Here is a 24,560-nt window from a genome sequence, read left to right as displayed (position 1 = left end):
CAGTCATTTAATGATTCATTTTTTTGAAAATTTAAATGCATTTAAAATCTTTACTTTCAGGAAACTAGAGGAAGCTTATGACTTAAATCTTTAATTCTAACTCCTCTATATGCGATGAGTCATATACAAAATGTGTCATTTTCCTATGGACACATTGCCTTTTAAAAGGATTAAACAAAAGAATGGGGAATATAGAGTTTGTCTTTCATTTGTTAGTAGTTTCCAGTTACCTTAAACCTGGAGAATAAGAAACAAGAGAAGAACTGGTTAATTTCTAATTTCTATGCAAAAACAAAAAATGTTATACAGGAATTTACAGATTTCTTCAACACACACCAGATCTGCTAAGGTTTGGTACAGAACCAAAAAAGGAAGAGTGAAATGGTACATCCCAATACCATGTCTATGTTTTCAGGGCAAATGCCTACTCAAGGAGAACTCACTTCCCTTTCCCTCATTTTACTTACCACCTCCTCCAAAAAGGTTTTGGATTTTGCATTAAGAATGAAGCATACTTACTGAAAAATATGGTCACTAAATTTCAGAGAAGTGGAGGATATTAGGTGAAGTTCACAGAAGTTAAATTATAACTAGGACTAGGTGAAAACGAGGATTAAAAGTTAAAAATTCAAAACTGTTTTGAGCTTTTACCTTTTCCAAATGAAAAGAATCTGACTGTCATATTTGTAAATATCCAGGAGTGGCCGCAGAACTGGATTAAGTAGTAGATGAAAAGATAGGCATTCTTCCTATACCTACAATAAATACAGGAAAATACTTCCTTTAAACACATTAAACACTTCCTTTATAATCACCTTTTCAGCATTATACCCATGTATTTTAACTAATTTACTGGCCAATCTGAGCGAGCAAGAGACAACTAATCCATATCTGAGTTTTTTAATTTGGTTACCCTTCTAACCCCCATGAGATTTTGAAAGCACACACTATCTGTTACAGTGACCATCCTGGGTTTGTTTAAAGCAAATATGGTTCTATTTCAACATTCACTTTCAGCTGTGAGAAAACTCTAACTCTGCTGCTCCCCAAGGGATAAAAGCAAGCATTGCAAAGTTAGCTTTGAGCATTTTTGAAAAGAAAATATGGATGGAGAGAGGCCCATGTGGTCAACGTGTATAAGTGCATAACTTGAAGGATAACTAGTTTATAGTTACAAGAAGGGAGAAGCAATGGTGGCATTCCCAGGTGGGGTAATTCAATCATTGGAAGTTAGGTCCATGAATCAAGGCAAACTGCAAGTGGTTAAACAGGAGATGGCAAGAGTGAACATTGACATTTTAGGAATCAGAGAACTAAAATGGACTGGAATGGGTGAATTTAACTCAGATGACCATTATATCTACTACTGTGGGCAAGAATCCCTTAGAAAAAATGGAGTAGCCATCATAGTCAACAAAAGAGTCCGAAATGCAGTACTTGGATGCAATCTCAAAAATGAGAGAATGATCTCTGTTGGTTTCCAAGGCAAACCATTCAATATCACAGTAATCCAAGTCTATGCCCCAACCAGTAATGCTGAAGAAGCTGAAGTTTAACAGTTCTATGAAGACCTACAAGACCTTGCAGAACTAACACCCAAAAGAGATGTCCTTTTCATTATAGGGGACTGGAATGCAAAAGTAGGAAGTCAAGAAATACCACCTAGAGTAACAGGCAAATTTGGCCTTGGAGTACAGAATGAAGCAGGGTAAAGGCTAATAGAGTTTTGCTAAGAGAATGCACTGGTCATAGCAAACACCCTCTTCCAAAATACAAGAGAAGACTCTACACATGAACATCATCAGATGGTCAATACTGAAATCAGTTTGATTATATTCTTTGCAGCCAAAGATGGAGAAGCTCTACATAGTCTGCAAAAACAAGACCGGGAGCTGACTGTGGCTCAGATCATGAACTCCTTATTGCCAAATTCAGACTTAAACTGAAGAAAGTAGGGAAAACCACTAGACCATTCAGGTATGACCTACATCAAATCCCTAATGATTATACAGTGGAAGTGACAAATAGATTCAAGGGATTAGATCTGATAGACAGAGTACCTGAAGGACTATGAACAGAGGTTCGTGACATTGTACAGGAGGCAGGGATCAAGACCATCCACAAGAAAAAGAAATGCAAAAAGGCAAAACGGTTGTCTGAGGAGGCCTCACAAACAGCTGTGAAAAGAAGAGAAGCCAAAAGCAATGGAGAAAAGGAAAGATATACCCATTTGAATGCAGAGTTCCAAAGAATAGCAAGGAGAGGGAAGAAAGCCTTCCTCAGTGATCAATGCAAAGAAATAGAGGAAAACAATAGAATGGGAAAGACTAGAGATCTCTTAGAGAAAATTAGAGATACCAAGGGAATTTTTTCATGCAAAGATGGGCACAATAAAGGACAGAAATGGTACGGACCTAACAGAAGCAGAAGATATTAAGAAGAGGTGGCAAGAATACACAGAAGAACCATACAAAAAGATCTTCACGACCCAGATAATCATGATGGTGAGATCACTCACCTAGAGCCAGACATCCTGGAATGCAACGAAGTCAAGTGTGCCTTAGAAAGCATCACTATGAACAAAGTTAGTGGAAATGATGGAATTTCACTTGAGCTATTTCAAATCCTAAAAGTTGATGCTGTGAAAGGGCTGCACTCAATATGCCAGCATATTTGGAATACTCAGCAGTGGCCACAGGACTGGAAAAGGTCAGTTTTCATTCCAATCCCAAAGAAAGGCAATGCCAAAGAATGCTCAACTACCACACAATTGCACTCATCTCACACACTAGCAAAGTAATGCTCGAAATTCTCCAAGCCAGGCTTCAACAGTGTGTGAACCGTGAACTTTCAGATGTTCAAGGTGGACTTAGAAAAGACAGAGGAACCAGAGATCAAATTGCCAACATCCACTGGATCATCAAAAAAGGATGAGTTCCAGAAAAACATCTACTTCTGCTTTATTGACTATGCTAAAGCCTTTGACTGTGTGGACCACAATAAACTGTGGAAAATTCTGAAAGAGATGGGCATACTAGACCACCTGACCTGCATCTTGAGAAATCTGTATGCAGGTTAGGAAGCAACAGTTCGAACTGGACATGGAACAACAGACTGGTTCCAAATAGGAAAAGGAGTACGTCAAGGCTGTATACTGTCACCCAGCTTATTTAACTTATATGCAGAGTACATCATGAGAAATGCTGGGCTGGAGGAAGCACAAGCTGGAATCAAGATTGCCAGGAGAAATATCAATAACCTCAGATATGCAGATGACACCACCCTTATGGCAGAAAGCAAAGAAGAACTAAAGAGCCTCTTGATGAAAGTGAAAGAGGAAAGTGAAAAAGTTGGCTTAAAACTCAACATTCAGAAAACTCAGATCATGGCACCTGGTCTCATCACTTCATAGCAAATAGATGGGGAAACCATGGAAACAGTGAGAGACTTTATTTTGGGGGGCTCCAAAAGCACTGCAGATGGTGACTGCAGCCAGGAAATTAAAAGACGCTTGCTCTTTGGAAGAAAAGTTATGACCAGCTTTTAATATGCTAGACAGCATATTAAAAAACAGAGACACTACTTTGCCAACAAAGGTGTCTAGTCAAAGCTATGGTTTTTCCAGTAGTCATGTATGGATGTGAGAGTTGGACTATAAAGAAAGCTGAGTGCCAAAGAATTGATGCTTTTGAACTGTGGTGTTGGAGAAGACTCTTGAGAGAGTACCTTGGTCAGCAAGGAGATCCAACCAGTCCATCCTAAAGGAAATCAGTCCTGAATATGCTGAAGCTGAAACTCCAATACTTTGGCCACCTGATGCAACGAAATAATTCACTTGAAAAGACCCTGATGCTGGGAAAGATAGAAGGTGGGACGAGAAAGGGTCGACAGAGGATCAGGTGGTTGGATGGCATCACCAACTCAATGCACGTGAGTTTGAGTAAACTCTGGGAGTTGGTGATGGACAGGGAGGCCTGGCATGCTGCAGTCCATGGGGTTGTAAAGAGTCGGACACGACCGAGTGACTGAACTGAAATGAACTGATTTCTGAATGCATTTTTGTGAATGGGTTCAGTATCTTACCACTGCCTACTTATAGTTTGCAAGAGTAGATAGTTTCCTTCACCGAGCACACATAGAAAGCAGTTTAAGGGCCAGAAAAGGGAAGTGAAGCTGAGTTTGAACATGGGTTGATGGGGATACGACTAAGAAAAGATGAACAGATACACGTCAGAGGAAGCACTGTTTGAAGTGTTGTCTCTGGTTCTAAAAAGTGGCGGGAGTGGCCGGGTCTGGGTAGACAACATTTTTTTCCTAGCTGGAGATGTGAAACGTCTGAGAAATAAAGCAAATAAACTGAGAAGCAGATAAAATGTAGCTTGATGAGAGCACTCGGGTACCCCTACAGATGACTACAGCACTACTAAAAACGTAGGGGAAAGGAATGCCTCCCTGAAACCTACAGCAGTCACTTGGCTTGTGGGATAAACATAGACACTCCAGGCTCTACCCTCATATCACTGAATCAGTTTTTCTGGAACCGGGGCCCCTGAAATCTACACGTGTGATTGGTGCTTCTGCAGCAGGTAGAGAAAAGGAAAGGGAAGGGAAGGGCTCCAGGTCGGAGGAACGGGAAGAGGAGAAAGACCGTACGAAAAGGAAGGGTGGCCACGTAGCCTGTCCTTTGTCTGCTGTAAAATGGGGAACATAACAGTTATTCCTAGGGTTGCCGAGAAAATTGTATTAGCTAATATCTGTCCAGAGCCCCAGGGAGCTTGTAAGAGACGTAAGGCTGCTCCGGCGCTGGCGGGTGCTCGCCCCGCTGAACTATGTGGGCACCACCCACCTCACCCCCGCACCCCTTCCCCTGGCGGCCCCTCCCTCCGGGCCGAGCGTCCTACCTGGGCTGCAGCCAGGCGGGCAGCGCCACGGGTCCCATGGGCCGCCGCCACCAAGTCCTCCAGCGCCGTCAGTAAAGGAACACCCGCCGGGGAGCGCGGGAGGAGTGGCTGGGCGGCTGCGCTGCCGGGCGCGGAAGGGCGGGGCCTCTCCGCACTGAGCAATTCACCAAAAAAAAAAAAAAAGCCCCAGGTCGTGCAATGGGCACCATAAGAAAACCAAGTTCGTGAAGTTCCTGAGGCGGCGGGAGCCAGCAGCACTACGACTGCCTGCCGGAGCTCGGCTGGTGCGCGAGGCTGGGCTGGCCTGGCGGGGATCCCAACACACCCTAGTCCTAAACTAAGGTTCACCAGGCTCCTTACCCGGCTTCCCAGTCTTTGGGTTGAGACTCCCAGACGAAGTGAATACATCCCACCCCTGACCCCTGACCTCCAGAAGCGTGCAGTCAAGCGGTCCCAAAGCCTTCTGGGATGCGTGAGCCCCAGCTGGGCGCCTCTCATGACCCTCAGCTGTGAAAGTCACGATTCCGCGAGGATGCTTGTGAGCGCGCCTTCCCTCACACATTTTCAGCCAAAAGGCCTGATTCCTCAGGTATCAGACTCCCTTGCCGTTAATCTCTCCTGGGTGCACTCAGTTCTCGCTCTTGGGGAGCATTTAATGTAAAGGGGAAACTGATTTACAAGCAAACACTGGTGTCATCAGTGCCCAGGCCAATCAGCAAGAGAGGAAGAAAGTCCTGGATGGCCTGGAGAGAGGGGAGAGAAGAAGGCAGAAAGACTGCCAAGAGGCAGTCATCAAACTGTGTTTGACGTGTTTTATCATCAAGCACAGCCCCCATCTACACCTGCTCCTTCTCTTCCACAAGTCCACTGCATTTACCAGCTTCACCCCTCCTCCCGGTGCCATGTTGGACTTTGCTTGCGCCTCCCTCCTTTCTCTCTCTCTAGTTAGGTACCCTCCCCTCCTCCCCCCACCCCCACTCTATTTCCTCCAAGGTCTACCCAGGACCGTCTTTTCCCTTTGCCACCCCTTTATGCCATAGCACAGACACTTCCACATATGGCTTTATCTCCACGCAGACAATGACTGACTTTCATGGCAATAACATATTGGCTCAAGATTTTTTAAAACCAAACATAAAAAGTAACAAAGTATACCATTTCACAGTGATCTTAAGAGAAATTAAATCCAGTGGTTGAATATCCTGAGTTTGGATATTTATCCATCCATCTATTGGTCATCTTGTTCCTGCATTTTTTTCCCTCCCATTCCTTGGCAGTCTCATTTTTGAATGCTGGTACTTCCTGTGATATTCACTGAGAGCAGAGATCCTGGAAAAGTGCCCTATTGCCCCCCTTTTCTTCCATTACCGACAAAAGACTCTACAAGGAACCAGTTATACTCTGATAACTTTCTATCCTGAATTCCTGTTTATTTCAACCACTTGGAATTTTCAAGGACCACAGCCTCTCTCTCTTCCACACCCAGTCCCATATCACTGGTTGGAAATGTCACAGGCTGCTAGATCCACATAGAACCTTAGAGATTATGTGGTCCAATCTCTTATTTCACAAGCATCAAAAATCTAGTTGAAGTTGTGTTGAGATCTCTTTCTCCAGCATTGTGAAAAATTCCTGCCATATTTACTTAGTTATCTTATCTTACTTGGGCATTAATCATAAAATTGTAACCTTTGCCTGTACACACTCTCAGCCTCAACTATCACTCTTTTCCAGCTGATCCAAAGCATTGCTTCTACTTCTCTGCTAGAACTTTAAACTATTCATCCTTTAAATGGCTTCTGTCTTTGCTACTCCATTCAGAAGACTAAACCTTCTACTTCTTGGACATCATTATTCCCCAATCTATCCTCTGTCTTATTCCAAGACAAATATGTTCAGATGTGTAATTGGTTTATTCAACCATGCAGGAGCCATTATAAAAATCTCTTAGTTTACACGATTATATTATTTTCCAGAATCTCTGCTCTCAGTGAATATCACAGGAAGTACTGGCATTCAAAGAAATCTCTTGGTTCACTGTAAAGCACACGATATGTGCTTTACAGTGCTTTCTATGAGTTATCTCACTTAATCCTCAGAGCAACCCTATGAAGTGAGTGGGAACTATTCTTAACTAATTTTATAGGTGAGAGAAAAAGGTCAAAGCAGTTAAATATCTTGACCAAGATCAACACAGCTATTTAAATGCTGGAATTGAGATTAAAACTTCAGTCCATCTCTAATCTAAAGAGATATGATACAAGTGAACTTACTTACAAAACAGAAAGAGACTCACAGACTTAAGAGAATGAATTTACAGTTGCCAGGGGAAGGGAAAGTTAGGGAGCTTGGGATGGACGTATACACATTGCTATATTTAAAACTGATAACCAACAAGGATCTAGTGTATAGCACAGAGAACTCTGACAACATTATGTGTCAGCCTGAATGGGAGAGGAGTTTGGGAGAAAATGGATATGTGTGAATGTATGGTCGAGTCCTTTTGCTGTTCACCTGAAACTATCACAGCATTGTTAATGGGCTATACTGCAATACAAAATTAAAAGTTAAAAAAAAAAAACTTTAGTCCATATCCAGATATTGAATTCTTAACCATCATGCTATATTAACTTTTCTCATGTGATTTTTCAGTGTTTGTTTGCAAGTACTGATTTTCTTTCTATTACATATGAGTCACTCTATGTAAATGTGACACTATATGTAAAACCTAACACTATATAAATTCTAGAAAAAAAAGAATAGGAGAAAATCCTTGTGCCCCTTGGTTAGGCAGAGGTGTCTTAGATCCAACCTTTCATATTTCAGATACTTCTTAAATATCTAAGCAAGTATTTCTTAGGTACTTCGGATCTTCAAAAGTCACTTTTAATAAAATGAAAAGATAAGCTATAGATTGAGAGGAAAATATTTATAAAGCATGTAACTAATAAAGGTCTTGTATGCAAGTATACAAAGACCCCTCAAAACTCAATAATAAAAAGACAAACAACCTAATTAAAAAACAGTCAAAGGATTTGAACACACTTCACCAAAGAAGATACACAGATGACAACAACATGAAAGCTGCTCAACATCATTAGTCATTAGGGAAATGCAAAATAAAACCACAATGAGATATCATTACACATCTATGAGAGTAGCCAAAATGAAAAAGACTGAGCATATTGAGGCTGAGAGGAAACTCAATCCATCCCTTTGGAGCTTTGCTACAACCAGCCCAAATCTAAGGCAAAGCCAGCAAGCTAGGAAGAAGGTGACGTACAAAGAAATGCAAAAGAGAAAATCACACTAGTGTAATTCCAAACTGTTATCCCTGTTATATACCGTTAAGGTCTTATTTAAACACACATGCAATTTTCCTTTCTATTTATTCTTGCTCCATGCCGTTGTCTATGATTACTAACAACTGCTTTCTTTAGATTAATTCACTTTCCAAGCTACTTAGAGGAGCCACCCACAGAAAACCAACTTAATGCAGTAATTTTTAGATAAGGTTTAGTGTTCTAATGATGGAAACATTATTTGGGTCACAGATATAAATACTTTTAAGATCATTTTTATATTGATCTCTTTAGATAAAATTATTATTGTTAACGTATATCCAAATCAATTTAATGGCAGGGTTGCTTTTTGATAGTCTAGGGTAAGACATTTTAAAAATGTATTCGGCTTTAAAATTTTAAGGCTTTGTGATTGTACGATATACACAGAGTCAAAAAGCAAAGCTGCAATGTTTTTTTTAATCATTTTTTTGAATAAGGAAAGTTACACAACTAAAGGGATAAAGTTAAGGGAAGCAATTTAAACATTAATTTATCTAAAAGTTATTGAATTTTATTGGATATTTAAATAGATGAGCATAGCTCATATTGTGCATTTTTACAGCTTCATAATGGTAGGAAATGCTGGTCCCCAAAGAATACTGACTAGAAAGATTCCTTCCTTGAATAATGAGTTTCTGAAAAACAAAAGTCTTGCCTCTCAGATTGTTTTATTCCATATTGCCTTCTCAATGTTAGCTATTCTGTTAATTGAGGAGGATTAAATAAAAAGATCATAGAGATCTCCATGATCTGGTTCTGATATTCTATAAACCCACAATCTATTCCTTATCTCAAATACAGACTTTCAATAAGTGCCATCAACGGTAAAAGATGTTAATGTTCGTACTTCTTTATTTATGACTGATTTGATACTTTCATTTTGCTCTTTGTGTTTACTTTCCCAGAATTAATGTTTGTTTATCAAAATATATCGTGCTTGACCTTGTACTATGTGAGCTCTTAATAGCTGTTTGGGAGATTGGATGCATTTAAAGACAAAAAGACACATTATCCATCCTCAAGTTGTTTGTACACATCAAGGTATTTTTTAATTTATTTTTTATTGATGTACAGTTGATTTACCATGCTGTGTTAACTTCTATTGTACAGCAAAGTGACTCTATTATATACATATGTACATCCTTTTTTATATTCTTTTCCATTATGGCTTATCCCATAATATTGAATATAGTTCCCTGGGCTATACAATAGGACTTTGTTTATTAATTCCATATGTAATAATTTGCAACTGCTTATCCCAAACTCCCTCAAGTCATTTTTAAATGGCTGTTGTGGGTTTTTTTTAAACTATGCTCAGAAACAGAAAGAAATTGTTTCAGGGAGTGAGGAATTTTCAGTCAGAAGACCTGGGTTCAAGTTTAGATTTCACTTCTATGTGATGTTGGACAAATAATAATCCTCTCTGAGTCTCAGCTCCTTCATTTTTTAAAGTGAAAATAATATGATTACGGACCCTAGTCAGCTTCCCTTTTGAGGATCAAATGTGATAATTGCCAAGCCTCAAATACAAACAAAGTCAGGGTCCCTTGCCAAAGGCCAATGGGATGAACCTCTTGCTCCAGCAATTGAAGGTGGAGCCCTGGTTTTTATTTTTTTCCTAGTCACTAAGTCATATCCATGCCTATCAAATTGGGCAGAAACCTGGGGAAGACAGAACAAGGGGATGGAGCAGAGAGAGTTGTGATGGTTGGAGAGGGGTCAAGCTATGGTGAAAGTGAAAGTGTTAGTAGCTCATTTGTGTCTGACTGTTTGCAGCCCCATGGACTGCAACACTCCAGGCTTCCCTGTCTTTCACCATCTCCCAGAGTTGCTCAAACTCAAGTCCTTTGAGTCAGTGATGCCATCCAACCCAACTAGAGTGGGTAGCCATTCCCTTCTCCTGGTCCCCTGCATTGCAGTCAGAGTCTTTACCATCAGAGCCACCAGGGAAGCCCCAAGCTATGGTAGACAAAGGAATTAAAAGGAATTATCATGCTTTTGAACTGTGGTGTTGGAGAAGACTCTTGAGAGTCCCTTGGACTGCAAGGAGATCCAACCGGTCCATCCTAAAGGAGATCAGTCCTGGGTGTTCATTGGAAGGACTGATGTTGAAGCTGAAACTCCAATACTTTGACCACCTCATGCGAAGAGCTGACTCATTGGAAAAGACCCTAATGCTGGGAAGGATTGAGGGCAGGAGGAGAAGGGGACGAGAGAGGATGAGATGGCTGGATGGCATCACCGACTTGATGGACATGGGTTTGGGTAGACTCCGGGAGTTGGTGATGGACAGGGAGGCCTGGCATGCTGCGATTCACGGGGTCGCAAAGAATCAGACACGACTGAGGGACTGAACTGAAATGATCATCCTAAATGAAATTTGAGTTAGACTTCCAGCAGTAAAATGTTCAGTGTATGTTCTGGATTGGGAGCAAGTTATAGAAGAGGTCATAGTAAGTGGATTGGTGGGATGGGGGTGAGGGGGTAGGAGGATTGAGAGGAGGAGGGGAGATCAACTCAGAAGTAGTGAGTTCCATTGTGAGCCAGGTCAAAAAGCCAAATTAAACTCAATATGAAGTGTTGGTTTTCTAAATGAGAACTGTCTACACAGAAGCAGGAAGCTGTCATAAATCAGATGTGCTTGTGTTTGCCTGTTATTCAGACAGAAGTCTGATTTCTCTGTGTCTGGTTGAGGGTATTGGGAGTAGTGGAGATTGGACCTTTGCAGAGGGTAGCAGTAGGGGGAAGACAAGATGACTAAATCGCATTATTATCATATTAGAAGCCAGAGTCAAGAGAAGATAAAGGAAACTTCCCTAATGTTAAGACATTATTGTTGAAGGCTAACCTTGCATTGAGATTTAGCCTCTTAATTTATAAGGTTTATGAGCCAAATCTAACCACATTTAAATGGCCATCCTTAGAGATTATAATGATTTCTTATCTGCTATTAGAAATAATCTTTACTGCACAGATAACTTTTAAGACCGTTGTAGAGATAGTTAATTGTTTTACATCACTGGTATAAAAGTCTTATTCCATAATAGCTAAGATTGCGTGAGTGATGTCTATCAGATTATCTGTGAGATAGGGTGAATCTGGTCCTGCACTTAAGAAGCAGCATCCTTTCAGGCTAGCCTGAGGGGCAAGAGTGGCACTGAATGATGACAAGCAGAATTCAGTCAAGGAAAAACAGAAAAGAACTGCAAAATAGTTGTCCAAGTAAGAGAATAGCCAGGTAAGGGAGCTACTAGGAGACAGAAATTTACAACGAAATTTGGGACTGAACTTCATTAATCCTAACTGATAATTTTGTTAGCTCAGGTTTGCCTTTACAGGGCTGGTGATCTTGTCCCACATTTCCAAAAGTCCAGATATGAGCCTTAATTTAAAAAATTTTTCAATCCTTTCTCTATAAAAGCAAAAATCAGTTTAAAACAAAATAGAATTATAATTTCATTCACAAAAGTAACAAAACTAAAGATACCTAATATAAAGAAGAAAGATACATATTCTTTAATAAGGAAGTTATAAAATCTTATTGTGGAAGACTAAAAAATGAAACATTGGAAATTATACCATCTTCTTGAATGGAATCCTTAATATCCCCCAAATTTAAATATTCTCTGATTAATCTATCAATGGAAAGCAATTACAGTTAGAATCCTAAGAAAAGGTTTTTATTGGAGAAAATAATCTTAAAGTCATACAGGGAAATAAACTTATAAAAATAGCCAAAAAATTAATTAAGAAGAATAGTGAGGAGGATATGCACTGCCAGACAATAAAGTATAAGATACTGTATTTGTATAGGAACAAACAAATTGAACAATGGAAGACAATCAAAATTCCAGGAATGGATTTCAACAGATGTAGGAATTTAATGTTTGACAAAGCTGAAATTTCAGTTCCACGAGAAAAGGCTCACATATACCTGATTAATCCATTAAGAAGAAAATAAAATTGGAATACTATCACATACCACATGCTGTTGTGTTGTTCAGTCACTAAGTCATATCCGCCTCTTTGTGAGCCCATGGCCTGCAGTATGCCAAGCTTCCCTGTCCTTCACCGTCTTCCAGAGTTTGCTCAAACTCATGTCCATTAAGTTGGTGATACTTTTCAACCATCTCATTCTCTGTTATCCCCTTCTTCTCCTGCCCTCAATCTCTCCCAGCATCAGGGTCTTTTCCAATGAGTCGGCTCTTTGACTGGTTTGATGTCCTTACTGTTGAAGGGACTCTCAACAGTCTTCAGCACCACAGTTCAAATGCATTAGTTCTTTGGCACTCTGTCTTCTTTATGGTCCAACTCTCACATTTGCACATGACTACTGGAAAAACTATAGCTTTGACTATATGAATCTCTGTCAGCAAAGTGATGTCTCTGCTTTTTAACACGCTGCCTAGGCTTGTCATAGCTTTCCTTCCAAGGAGCAAGCGTCTTTTAATTTCATGGCTGCAGTCACCATCCACAGTGATTTTGGAGCCCAAGAAAATAAAGTCAGTCATTGCTTCCACATTTACCCCTTTTATTTGCCATAAAGTGATGGGACCAGATGCCATGATCTTAGTTTTTTGAATGTTGAGTTTTAAGCCAACTTTTTCATTCTCCTCTTTCACTCTCATTCAGAGGCTCTTTAGTTCCTCTTCACTTTCTGCCATTAGAGTGGTATCATCTGCATATCTGAAGTTGTTGCTATTTTTCATCCTCTTTTGCCCCCTTCTCCTTTTATCCCACTTCTCCTTATCCACCATTATCTTCTCATTCCCATGCTTTCCTTTGTTCTCCTCTTCTGAAATCACAGTGAGAAATGTAATATCAGTAAACAAAAGATGTCATAGTCATCAGTGATTGCAGCCCTCTATCGTGAGCTGGTGAGCCCTGAGGAAACACAGGGCTGAAAAGAATACCTGCCATCTAGCAGCCATCAGATAGCAGCCACTCCCTATGCTGAGCCCGGAGAAAACTCAAGATATGAAAATACAAGATATTGGCACCAGATTGCTGAGGTTCATATCAAAAGAGTGATTTCAGTGAGCTCGGATTCTTGCATCTTTCCATACATAGAAAAGCTCTAAATTCCTTAACTTGGCATATCTAAATTTTTAGATATTTAAAGAAACAGCAATATTTTGATGCTCCCAACCCCCTGTCCTTTGATTCAAAACTCATATATATCCTAGCTCCTGCCCTCGCCCCCTCAGAGAAGTTTCTTATAGCTATCTGAAAGCTGTCTCTAGGCTGCAGTCCTCATTTTGCCCCCAAATAAAACTTAACTTACAACTCTCACATTGTGCATTTTTTAAATCAATACATGTAATGTCCAGAATAGAAAGAGAGCATGCTCAGGATTGGGATGATGCTAGGGTGGAAGATATGTTTCTGTCCCAGCTCACGTTTATGACTTATTGATGTTAGGTAGTTAGAATAGGAAAAAGGAGTCCAGAATGGCGGTAGCTAAAAGAGAAGGAAGGGAAAAGTCTGAGAAAATAGAACAAAGGAAGGTCTGAGGACCAGACTGAGGACCTCAGGTAGAAAAAACAGCACTCCTGACTAGCCCAATTTACATAGGGCAGGTCCAGGGGAAGGAGAAAAAGCGTATAAAAAGAGGAGCCAAAGGGCCGGGGTGGGGGAGGGGGGACTCTCTCTGTCTCTGTCTCTCTCTCTCTCTCTCTTCTCTTCGAGTCTTTTGGGTCATCATGCCCTCATGCCTCAAGGATGTATTTTCCTTTATTTTCTAAATAAAACTGAGCTATAACATAGAGCTTTGACACTGATCTGTCCAAGAGCTGTAACACTGACCCATCTGAGAGCTATAATGTTGGTCCGTCGCTTCAAATTTTTGATGTGGCGAGACAGAATCAAGGAAATTACACACTCCCCCGACAGTTCCAAGGGTATTAGGAGACATTCAGTCTTCAAAATGTTGAAGCTCCATTGTAGCATTTCTTGGATGGCCATGAAAACACATTTCTTTGGAAACTGGTCAACTTTTGAAACCTGGAAGAATCCGAAGTTGCTCCTGTCCTTTAGGTATCTCAGAGGAAATTCCTCCTAGGTTTTCAAAATGTTGTAAAATCTTCTAGTTTCCCCTCCTACAAAAGTGACAGTCCAGCGAGTAGGCAGTCAGGGAGAGAAGTAGCATTCAGGACCACGATGCCAAGCTCCAACTGGTCATCATGGGCCCCTCAACAATGTGCTCCTTCCTTGGAGAGAGCTTGGCTGTGGATCACCTCTGATTACACCATCTCCACCCTTCTGAATTTGTATCTGTGGAAACTTTGGTTTTGCAAGACATTTCAGGATCCCCCTAATTTCTTGTGACCTTTTCCACTTATTGTTTACTATTTTTCAATGATAAACAAAACTGTAGCATCTTTGGTCATCAATTCACACATTCTGTTTTAGAATCACGATGAATATAAACTACCTCCTGTGAAAGACCAACAATCAGTCAAGTGAAAACAAAACTGAATGTTTTTGCCTTAAATATTCTATGCATCTGATACAGGGCACTCAGGGCTGGTGCACTGGGATGACCCAGAGGGATGGGATGGGGAGGGAGGTGGGAGGGGGGTTCTGGAAGGGGAAAACATGTACATCCATGGTGGATTCATGTCAATGTATGGCAAAACAAATACAATATTGTAAAGTTAAAAAATAGATAAATAAACTAATTTAAAATAAAAAATAAAAATAAACAAACAAATAAAAAAAAATATTCTATGCATCGCATCTCTCATCCCTTTCCTTCCTCTAGTTATGTTGCCTGTTCTTGTTCCAATCAAGCAAGACTGTCTCTGGGTGAAACATTTGTTCAGATATTTGTTATGGTTTTCAAGGCTTTGTTTTTAGCTAATTGTGCTTTATCACAAACTTGCATTTCAAAGCTCTTCTAAAGTGATTACGTACATTGAGATTTTTGTTAATTTCTTTTCCTAGAAAAATCAGAATTGTGAAATGCGTGAAATCTGTCTTTCTTCTCCTATCATGCCATTTAGCTGTGCTCATGTCCTTTCTACTCACAACCTCTTTTCCTTCCTCAGCAGTAAAGCAGAATGATGGAGAGAGCCAATGCTAAAGCCAGGCCAGCTAGGTATGGATCAGATTTACCCCCTACAAACTCAAGCAGCTGATTAACTCTCTGAGCCTCAGTTCTATGCTTATTCATGTAAAAGGCTTAGGACAGTGGCTAGCAACTTTCGATGCTCAATGAATCTTAGCTGCTGTTGTGATTAATGTTTATCAGTCTCTATCATCCCGACCCGCTCTCCACTAGCTGCCGTGATCCCTTGTGTGCTATGAACTAATGAAACTCAAGATGCTATTGGTCCCCACTCTTCCTTCTAATTTTATTGAAGATTAGCCATGTAGGTCTCTGGATATAGACACAATGAAGAAAAGGAACTAGGACCTCTGCCTTCAAGGTGCTCACATCTTGACCAGAAGAGGGCAAGGACCTCTAGGGGTGTGATAAGAGCCATTAAATATAGTGTGATGAGTTATAATAAAAGTCTGCAGAAAACTCTAGAAGGATTGAGTCATCCCTCTGGGAATGGAGATGGTAGTGAAGAGCCAGGGACATCCTTAGAGAGTAGCTGGTCTTGCGGGAGGTGAGCTGGAGAACATTGTCCAGGTAGAAAGAACATTCTTGTCAAAGGCATGGAATGGTCCATGTTGGAAAGGCATGGAGAGGTCAGTGGATTGAAGTGAGGATGAACTATGCTCAGTGCCTGGATATAAGACCACAAATAATTGCTTAAAGGCAGAAAGCCCTTCTGGTGAGACTAGTTGAGATATAGTTTTAAAATTCTTCTTTGAGGGCTTCCCTGGTGGTTCAGTGCTTGGGAGTCTGCCTGCCAAAGTAGGGGACATGGGTTTGATGCCTGGGCAGGGAAGATCAGGTGCCCCCAGGGCAACTGAGCCCATGTGCCACAACCATTGAGCCCATGCTCCCTAGAACCTGTGTTCTGCAACAAAAGAAGCCACTGCAATGAGACATTCAAGCATGGCAACTAGAGAGTAACCCTGCTTGCCACAAGTAGAGAAAGCCCTTGTGCAGCAACAAAAACCCAGTGGAGACGGAAATTTAAAAAAAAATTTTTTTTTTAATTTTCTTTGAGACATTACGTTTTATAATTTACTTAACTGGGACAGATGATAGTGTGAACACCAACAATTGATGAGTGAGTAACATTACTAAGTGTGAGTCACAAAGAGATGGTGGGGGTGGGGCAGGGCTAACGTTTATAGGGAATCAATTATGTGCAGGCTCTGTACTAAATGATGCACTACTGTGTGGAAGGCAGACCAGAATTTTTTGAAGGAGAAAGCCAATTATGATAACAATTAAAGTGAATAGAATAAAACAAACTATTGTATATATTTTCATAGTATTTTCATATACATTATCCTATTACAGACTCAGTGTGGGATAACTATATAATCCTCATTTTACAGGTAAGAAAAGCAAATCTCAGGTTAAATGTGCCAAAGATCACATAACCAGTGGAGGCAAAGGAAGGAGCTACAAGATTAGGGGGACTGTGCTCTAAATTGGAGACGACAAAAATAATTCATGGCAAATCAATTGGTCTTAGGCTTCTGGAGTCAAAAGGATCCTGAGGCTTCATCTGGGATGAATGGTAAGAGTACTGTAATCAGCTAGCAATGTCTGTCATGAGATAGGGGGAAGGTGAGTTGCCATCCTTGTGAAAATATCATGATACCTTAAGTGTGTGTCTTATTTGCTTGAGCATGAATGAAGCAGGCTTTAAGTCTGAGGTAGATGAGGGAGGCTAAACAAAGGTGACCACAAGCTATAAAGGAGGCCGGGAAGCCCAACCTGGCACTCTTGCTGGCCTAGAGGGGTGGGATGGGGGGCGGAGAAGGGGGCTCAAGAAGGAGGGAATATAATTACAACTGATTCATGTTGTTGTACAGCAGAAACCAACACAACATCGCAAAGAATTTTCCTCCAATAAAAAAAATAAAAGGAGGTTGGAAGAATGATATAGGGATTTTTCTAAGTTAATACTGTTTTTAAACCTGGTATTGTAAATATGGGGCTTCCCTGGTGGCTCAGCAATAAAGAATCCACCTGCCAATGCAGGAGACCTGGGTTTGATCCCTGGGTCAGAAAGATCCACTGGAGGAGGAAATGGCAACCCACTCCAGTGTTCTCGCCTGGGGAAATCCCATGGACAGAATAGCCTGGAAGGCTATAGTGCATGAGGTCAAAAAAGAGTTGCACAGGACTTAGGGACTAAACAACAGCAATATCAGCCTAGGAGGGACAACTGAGAATCCTTGACTGCACACATATTTATTCACTATTCATTATAAACTCGTGAATTCTACAGCTTGTCATATGCAAGACATTCAAGACACAGTGCCTGCCCTCAGGGAGTTCCATCTCATTGGAGAAGACAGTTAGAAGGCAGGATGATAGCCTCAGTCACGTAGGTATGAGAGAGTTGCTGCAGCACAGAGAATAGAGAAGAGGGCTTCTTGGCACACATGACTAGATTGCCTATCTGGTGAAGCAAACAGAAGCAGCTTGAGCCCATGAATTTCAGTTCTATCACTCAAAGATTTCCTATTTTACCTGGAAAATAGATACCACCTCTCTTTAAGATTATAATTGAATGTAAAAGACTTTTCCTGCAGTTTTTAAATAGGTTTAAAGCAAAAGGTCTGGATTAATATATATCTACATAAGAATCCTTATATTTATGTCTTATGTAGATATGTCTACATAGGAGTCTTTATATTTATATTGTATTTAAAAATATCCTTATATTTATATTTATGTCAGATTATATTTATGTTCTTATATTTATTAAATCTTTATATTTATATTTATCCTTATATTTAATCCTTATGTTAAATCCAAATATTTAAATCCTTATATTTATTTATAAAAATAAATCCTTATATTTATGTCAAAATTATGTGACTTTGGACAAATTTCCTAATCTCTCTGAAGTTTGGTTTCATTGCTTTAAAAATGGGCTAATGATATGATATCACTTATATGTGGAATCTAAAATATAACACAAATGAACTTATTTACAAAATAGAAACAGACTCACAGACATAGAAAATGAAACTTGTGATCACCAAAGGGCAAAGGGGGGAGAGAGAAATTAGCAGTTTGGGATTAGCAGATACAAACTACTATATATAAGATAGATAAACAACAAGGTCCTACTCTGTAGCATGGGGGCTATATTCAACATTCTATAATAAACCATAATGGAAAAAATATGAAAAGAATATGTATATATATATATATATATATATGTATAACTGTATCAGTTTACTGTATACCAGAAACAAATACAACATTGTAAATAAACTATGCTTTAATTAAATAAATTAAAAATGGGCTAATGAAATTATCTCTCTCTTAAGATTTAAAATATGAGATATTCTAGCTAAATCTCTGGCACAATTCCTGATACATACATATGAAGTGCTAGACAAAGGTTAGCTACTGTTACCATTGGCTACATCGGCTACTCACCTCTACTCAAACACAGATCAAGCCCCATTAGTAAGAAAATACATAAGACTAAGAAGAGGAAAGCTAAAGTTTTCATTAGCACATATGTCTTCATTATGTTAAATACAAACTGACTTTCATGCTGATGGCAAGCAGGAATAAAGGAATTGATGGCAAAAAGACGAAATGATTCTCGATTAGAATTTCCTGATACCATCAAAGAAATTCTTAACACATAAGAACTTTAGAGTCATCTTTTCTTATCATTAGTCAAAAGAATTTGGTTTAAAATATGTAACAGCAACCAAAACTTTGAATGCTCTAATGAAATCAACTCATTTCTTGATAGTAGTTAAATGATGATTTAATTACAGTGTTTATTTCAGTGCATTCTTTAATGGATAAATAAATGTTTCCATGCAAAAGTCTTCCTCAATAAATTGCATATAAACAGTTTTAATACTTAGGCTCATACAAAAATTGCCTGTGATTTGAGATAGACAGCTGTTTTTTTAAGCAACACTTGAAAGTGCTCTTGTAACTTAACCCCCAAATTCTGATTTTCAAATGGACAGCAGGGGATTTACCAAATATGTGATGAAGAATCATGTTTTCGTGTTCTTTCATTTTGGCAGGAACTCTTGTTTCAATTGAAAACATTCCCTTACCATCGTGGAAACCCAGAGGGCAATCACGAGTTTAGACCTGAAAAATAAAACTGAGAGAAAAGACTGGAACAACATCTGGTTGTCATTTTGAAGGCCACAGAGAGGGGAAGTGGTTTTCCACTGCTAGTTAAGCAAATGCAGGCGCACGCTCCACATAATGTGGAGGGCAGACAGTAAAAATACAAAGAGATGGAAGCTCCCCTTTCATTCACCATGAATGAAGCAGGTGCTGACTGTGAATGAAGCAGTTAGGATTGCTTAGTTTAGGATCCTGATGTCATTTTATATTTTTAATGTAAAGGTTTTCTGTTTACATTTGTGGCCTCTCACAACCGCTTTGAGAGATATGGCCATGTCACTCAGTTGGGCTCCTCCACCATAAAGATGAACCTTAGTAGGTCCCCAAATACCACAATTAGAAATTTGATTGCAAATCACTATCTCTGAATTTTCAGCCTTACAAATTTTTCTTGTCTAGAAAGAAACTAAGGAGGAAGGAAGGGGAGAGGGAGGGAGGAAGAAAAGGGAAGAAGGAAGGAAGGAGAAAAAAGTGATTCTTTTGTTTCAAATACACATTTACAATTGTTGTTGCTGCTGTTTCATTGCTAAGTCAGGTCCAGCTCTTTTTGTGACCCCATGGAGTGTAGCCCACCAGGTTCTTCTATCCATGGGATTTCCCCAGCCAAGAATACTGGAGTGGGTTGCCATTTCCTTCTCCAGGGAATCTTCCCAACCCAGAGATCAAATCACATCTCCTGCATTGGCAGATGGATTCTTTACTGCTGAACCACCAGGGAATCTCCCCAAAAAGTGTGTACTAAATACAGTCCCTTTGTTGGCAAAGTAATGTCTCTGCTTTTTAATATGCTGTTTAGGCTGGTCATAACTTTCCTTCCAAGGAGTAAGCGTCTTTTAATTTCATGGCTGCAATCACCATCTGCAGTGATTTTGGAGCCCCTCAAAATAAAGTCAGCCACTGTTTCCACTGTTTCCCCATCTATTTGCCATGAAGTGATGGGACCAGATGCCATGATCTTAGTTTTCTGAACGTTGAGCTTTAAGCCAACTTTTTCACTCTCCTCTTTCACTTTCATCAAGAGGCTCTTTAGTTCTTCTTCACTTTCTGCCATAAGGGTGGTGTCATCTGCATATCTGAGGTTATTTATATTTCTCCCAGCAATCTTGATTCCAGCTTGTGCTTCCTCCAGCCCAGCGTTTCTCATGACGTACTCTGCATATAAGTTAAATAAGCAGGGTGACAGTATACAGCCTTGACGTACTCCTTTTCCTATTTGAAACCAGTCTGTTGTTCCATGTCCAGTTCTAACTGTTGCTTCCTGACCTGCATACAGGTTTCTCAAGAGGCAGGTCAAGCGGTCTGGTATTCCCAGTATGGTTTTTCCAGTAGTCATGTATGGATGTGAGTGTTGGACTACAAAGAAAGCTGAGCATCGAAGAATTGATGCTTTTGAACTGTGGTGTTGGAGAAGACTCTTGAGAGTCCCTTGGACTGCAAGGAGATCCAACCACCTGATGCAAAGAGCTGACTCATTTGAAAAGACCCTGATGCTGGGAAAGATTGAGAACAGGAGGAGAAGGGGATGACAGAGGATGAGATAGTTGGATGGCATCACTGACTCAATGGACACAGGTTTGGGTAGACTCTGGGAGTTGGTGATGGACAGGGAGGCCTGGCATGCTGAGGTTCATGGGGTCGCAAAGAGTCGGACACGACCGAGTGACTGAACTGAACTGAAATACAGTCTCATCTCCCTGTTAGGAAATAAAGAATTTGGGGCTTTCCTGATGGCCCAGTGATTAAGAATTTGCCTTGCAGTTCAAGTGACACCAATTTGATCACTAGTCCAGGAAGATCCCACATACTGTGGAGGAACTAAGCCCGTGTATCACAACTACAGAAGCCCATGCACCCTAGATCCCTTGCTCTGCAATAAGAGCAGTGGAGAAGCCTGTTTGCACCACAACTAGAGAGTAGTCCCCACTCGCCACAACTAGAAAAAGTCCTTGAGCAACAACAAAGACCCAGCACCGCCTAAACAATAAGTAAATAAAAATAAATTTGAAAAAAGAAATGAAGAATTACTGGAGAATACCATTGTTTGAGTCCATTAAAGTTTTGCAGGTCTTTGAATCTTGCCGCTACTACTTATTAACCACTTGACTTAAACTATTGAAGTCTGGAGTGTTCAGATCTCTATTCTGCTCTTTTTTGAGCCTATTTTTTTTTTAATTATTATAAAATGCTGTATTGAGAAAGATGTGATATATGCAGAGAACTTTGGAATTACATGATTATTTTGGCCAGGAGGGAAACAGTATGACAACTAGTTAAGGATCACAGTATATTTTAGAGCCCCTGCAAACCTTGTTACTATATGATCGGACCTGGGGAAAAGCCTGTAAAAATATGTTTTTCTCCTATTTTGGCTGTTAATAACAGGCAAGATATCTGATAGGTCTCCCTCTACTGGAGGCAAGAGGTGTTTCACACACAGCCGGGCAGGTGACTACTCAGTGTAACAGCCAGGTGCATTTGGACAATGGGTTCCACAGGGGATATCTTCTCCAAGTTGATCAGTGACAAGTTATTAATATCAACAAATCAAAATTGTAAACTGTTCTCCCACTGCTTCCCTCCACTACGGTTTTCTCTGAGTTACTACCATTTATCACTTTCAGCCAATCAAAAGAAAAAAAGAATAAGAAGAAAAAGTCAGGAGTTTTTAGACTTGTTAATGAAAAATGTGTCACCAATGAGTCTCCTTGGAAGATGATGTCTCCTTGGAAGTTATCACAGCTTAGTAGTCCATCATCCTTACTCAGAACCTTCAAAAGCCTTTTTGGTCCCATCTCAGTGTTCCTAGGGCTTCACAGGTGGCAATAGTGGAAAAGAACCCACCTGCCAATGCAGGAGATGTGAGAGATACGGGTTTGATCCCTGGGTTGGGAAGATCCCCTGGAGGAGGGCATGAAAATCCACTCCATATTCTTGCCTGGAGAATCTCCATGGGCAGAGGAGCCTGGCAGGCTACAATCCAGAGGGTCACAAAGAGACAGGCACAACTGAAGCGAGTTAGCACACACGCATGCACAGTGTTTCCCGATCATTCAGCCTGTGGGCTGCCTGTGTTTTTTTATTCCCAAGTGATGATCAGAGAGGGAAGCAAGATAGAAAAGGGAAGAGAGGTCCATTAGGAACTGGTAACAGCTCCCTGTGACAAGATATCTAAAAATGGAATGCTGTCTCTATCATCTTTTTCATTGTGGTATTTATTTGGCTGCGTTATCAGGGAATGGGGAATGAGAGTTAGCCTGAAAGTCCCCTATGGGGCACCAAACCTAAAGTGATTTCCAGTAGGAGGCACAATGTCTGTGAAATTGTATGATGAAAGACAGAAAGTTTATTGCACGAGGAGTCAGAATAAGACAAGTCGAGCTCAATTTTTCTTTCTAAAAATACATTTGAGATTGTCATGGCTTCATGCTAACTTCTGTCTTAGTGGCTAACCAACCATGCTGTTGATTTCACTGACATAGAAGAGTAATTGAGCTATCTGGGACTTTATGCAAATTTTATGAAATTCATTTTGACATTAAGACGGTGGTGCTTTGTAAAAAATGCTCCCATGCTTCAGCAAGGGAAGACAGATGGTAACAGTCAGTAAAGAGAAAAAAAAATCTTCCATCTTTAAGCTCTTATTTGTGCTCAACAGGTCCTACACAAATAGCGATGCAGAATGCAATAGTTCACCACACCCCCTTAACACCTGCCTCCCCAGGACTGACCCGGGGTGAAACCAAAATTTTCAGATGAAGCAGCTTAAAAATGGAAACTTCTATGTTGATCATCACAGAAAATATTATAATGTAGCTCAGAAAGGCTGAGCTTACTCTTGGCTTAATAAATCCAGGTTATTAGCCCTAAGAAATAAGAACAAAGTTAAGTAAACAGAAAGAAAATATCTTTCATGCAGAACACATTTATCATTTCAGGGGTAGGGTGTAGAGTAGGAAATCAATCCATGGTATTCAACTATATTGGATTTGTCAACTAGTTGCAGACCGAGGTGAAGAAGCTAATATTGAATATTATCCCCCTCCCCAAGTGTGGTTCCCCTTCCTCAACAGTTGCTAAGATTCACACAGAGGCCAATTGGTCTGAGGCCCATTCCTCAAATATATTCTGGTCTTTTAAACTGTAAAGTTTACAGCATATATGATGGAAGGGATGATATTAACAGCCTTTGAAGATTTTTATGGCATTTCAGTTGACCATTTTTCCTCTTGGCTTCCTAGCAGCATTTCAAGGGAAGTTGAAGTTGTCTGTGCCCCTGTCTATTGCAGCTAGAGGAAGCTGAGGTGAGGGATAAGGAACCCTCTTTCAAAGGCAAGATCCAATAGAAAAGTTGATAAACTTCCTTCTGCCCCACACAAAGAAGTACCTAAGAGAGCAAGGGAGAAGAAACAGAGGGGCTGTATCCTCTGTATCATGTGTTGATATGTGTCCCTGGTGGCTCAGATGGTAAAGAATCTGCCTGTGATACGGGAAACCTGGGTTTGATCCCTGGGTCAGGAAGATCCCTTGGGGAAGGAAATGGCAACCCACCAGTATTCTTGCCTGGAGATTTCCATGGACAGAAGAACCTGGCAGGATATAGCACATGGGTTTGCAAAGTGTCAGACACAACTGAGTGACTGACACTTGCACTTTCCCCTAAATTTAAATGTTGAAATCTTAACCCCCAATACCTGAGAAGGTGAACTTATTTGGAAATAGAGTCATTGCAGATGTAAATAGGTAAGTTGGAATGAAGTCATTTACTGGACTAGGGTGGGACCCCTAATCCAGTAAGACTGATGTCCTTATGAAAAGTGAAAATTTAAATACAGAGATGCACACAGAGGGAACAGCAGATAGAGAGAAAGGCAGAGATCAGGATGATGCAGCAGAAACTCAGGAATGCCAAAGATTCCAACAAACCACCAGAAGTTAGGACAGAGGCATGGGGCTAAGATTCTCCTTAACAGCTCTAAGCCAACACCTTGATTTTGAACTTGAAGCCTTCAAGCTGAGGCAGTAGATTTCTGTAGCTACCCAACCTGCAATACTTTGTTA

At 40.3% G+C, this 24,560-nt stretch overlaps 1 protein-coding gene across 5 annotated transcripts in view; it reads right to left on the bottom strand.

Annotated features, from left to right (window-relative positions):
* The window catches only part of HACD4 (3-hydroxyacyl-CoA dehydratase 4), a 46,040-nt gene that overhangs the window by 19,384 nt on the left and 2,096 nt on the right, over nucleotides 1-24,560 (bottom strand). For 2 of the 5 annotated variants that reach the window (XM_081569895.1, XM_081569917.1), the window contains 2 exons: nucleotides 19,343-19,473; nucleotides 652-755 (listed from right to left, as the gene is read on the bottom strand). In XM_081569895.1, coding sequence (XP_081426021.1) covers nucleotides 652-682 — 31 coding nt within the window. In that variant the 5' untranslated portion in view covers nucleotides 683-755; nucleotides 19,343-19,473. Of the gene's footprint in view, nucleotides 1-651; nucleotides 756-4,901; nucleotides 4,997-19,342; nucleotides 19,474-24,560 lie in introns of those variants that run through there. The other 3 variants (XM_081569889.1, XM_081569928.1, XM_081569906.1) reach the window with 2 other exon arrangements.

Source organism: Giraffa tippelskirchi, chromosome 1 (genome assembly GCF_054371585.1).
Source record: "Giraffa tippelskirchi isolate mGirTip1 chromosome 1, T2T-mGirTip1v1.2.pri, whole genome shotgun sequence".
NCBI lineage: Eukaryota > Metazoa > Chordata > Mammalia > Artiodactyla > Giraffidae > Giraffa > Giraffa tippelskirchi.
This window is presented reverse-complemented; position numbering and strand designations above follow the sequence as displayed.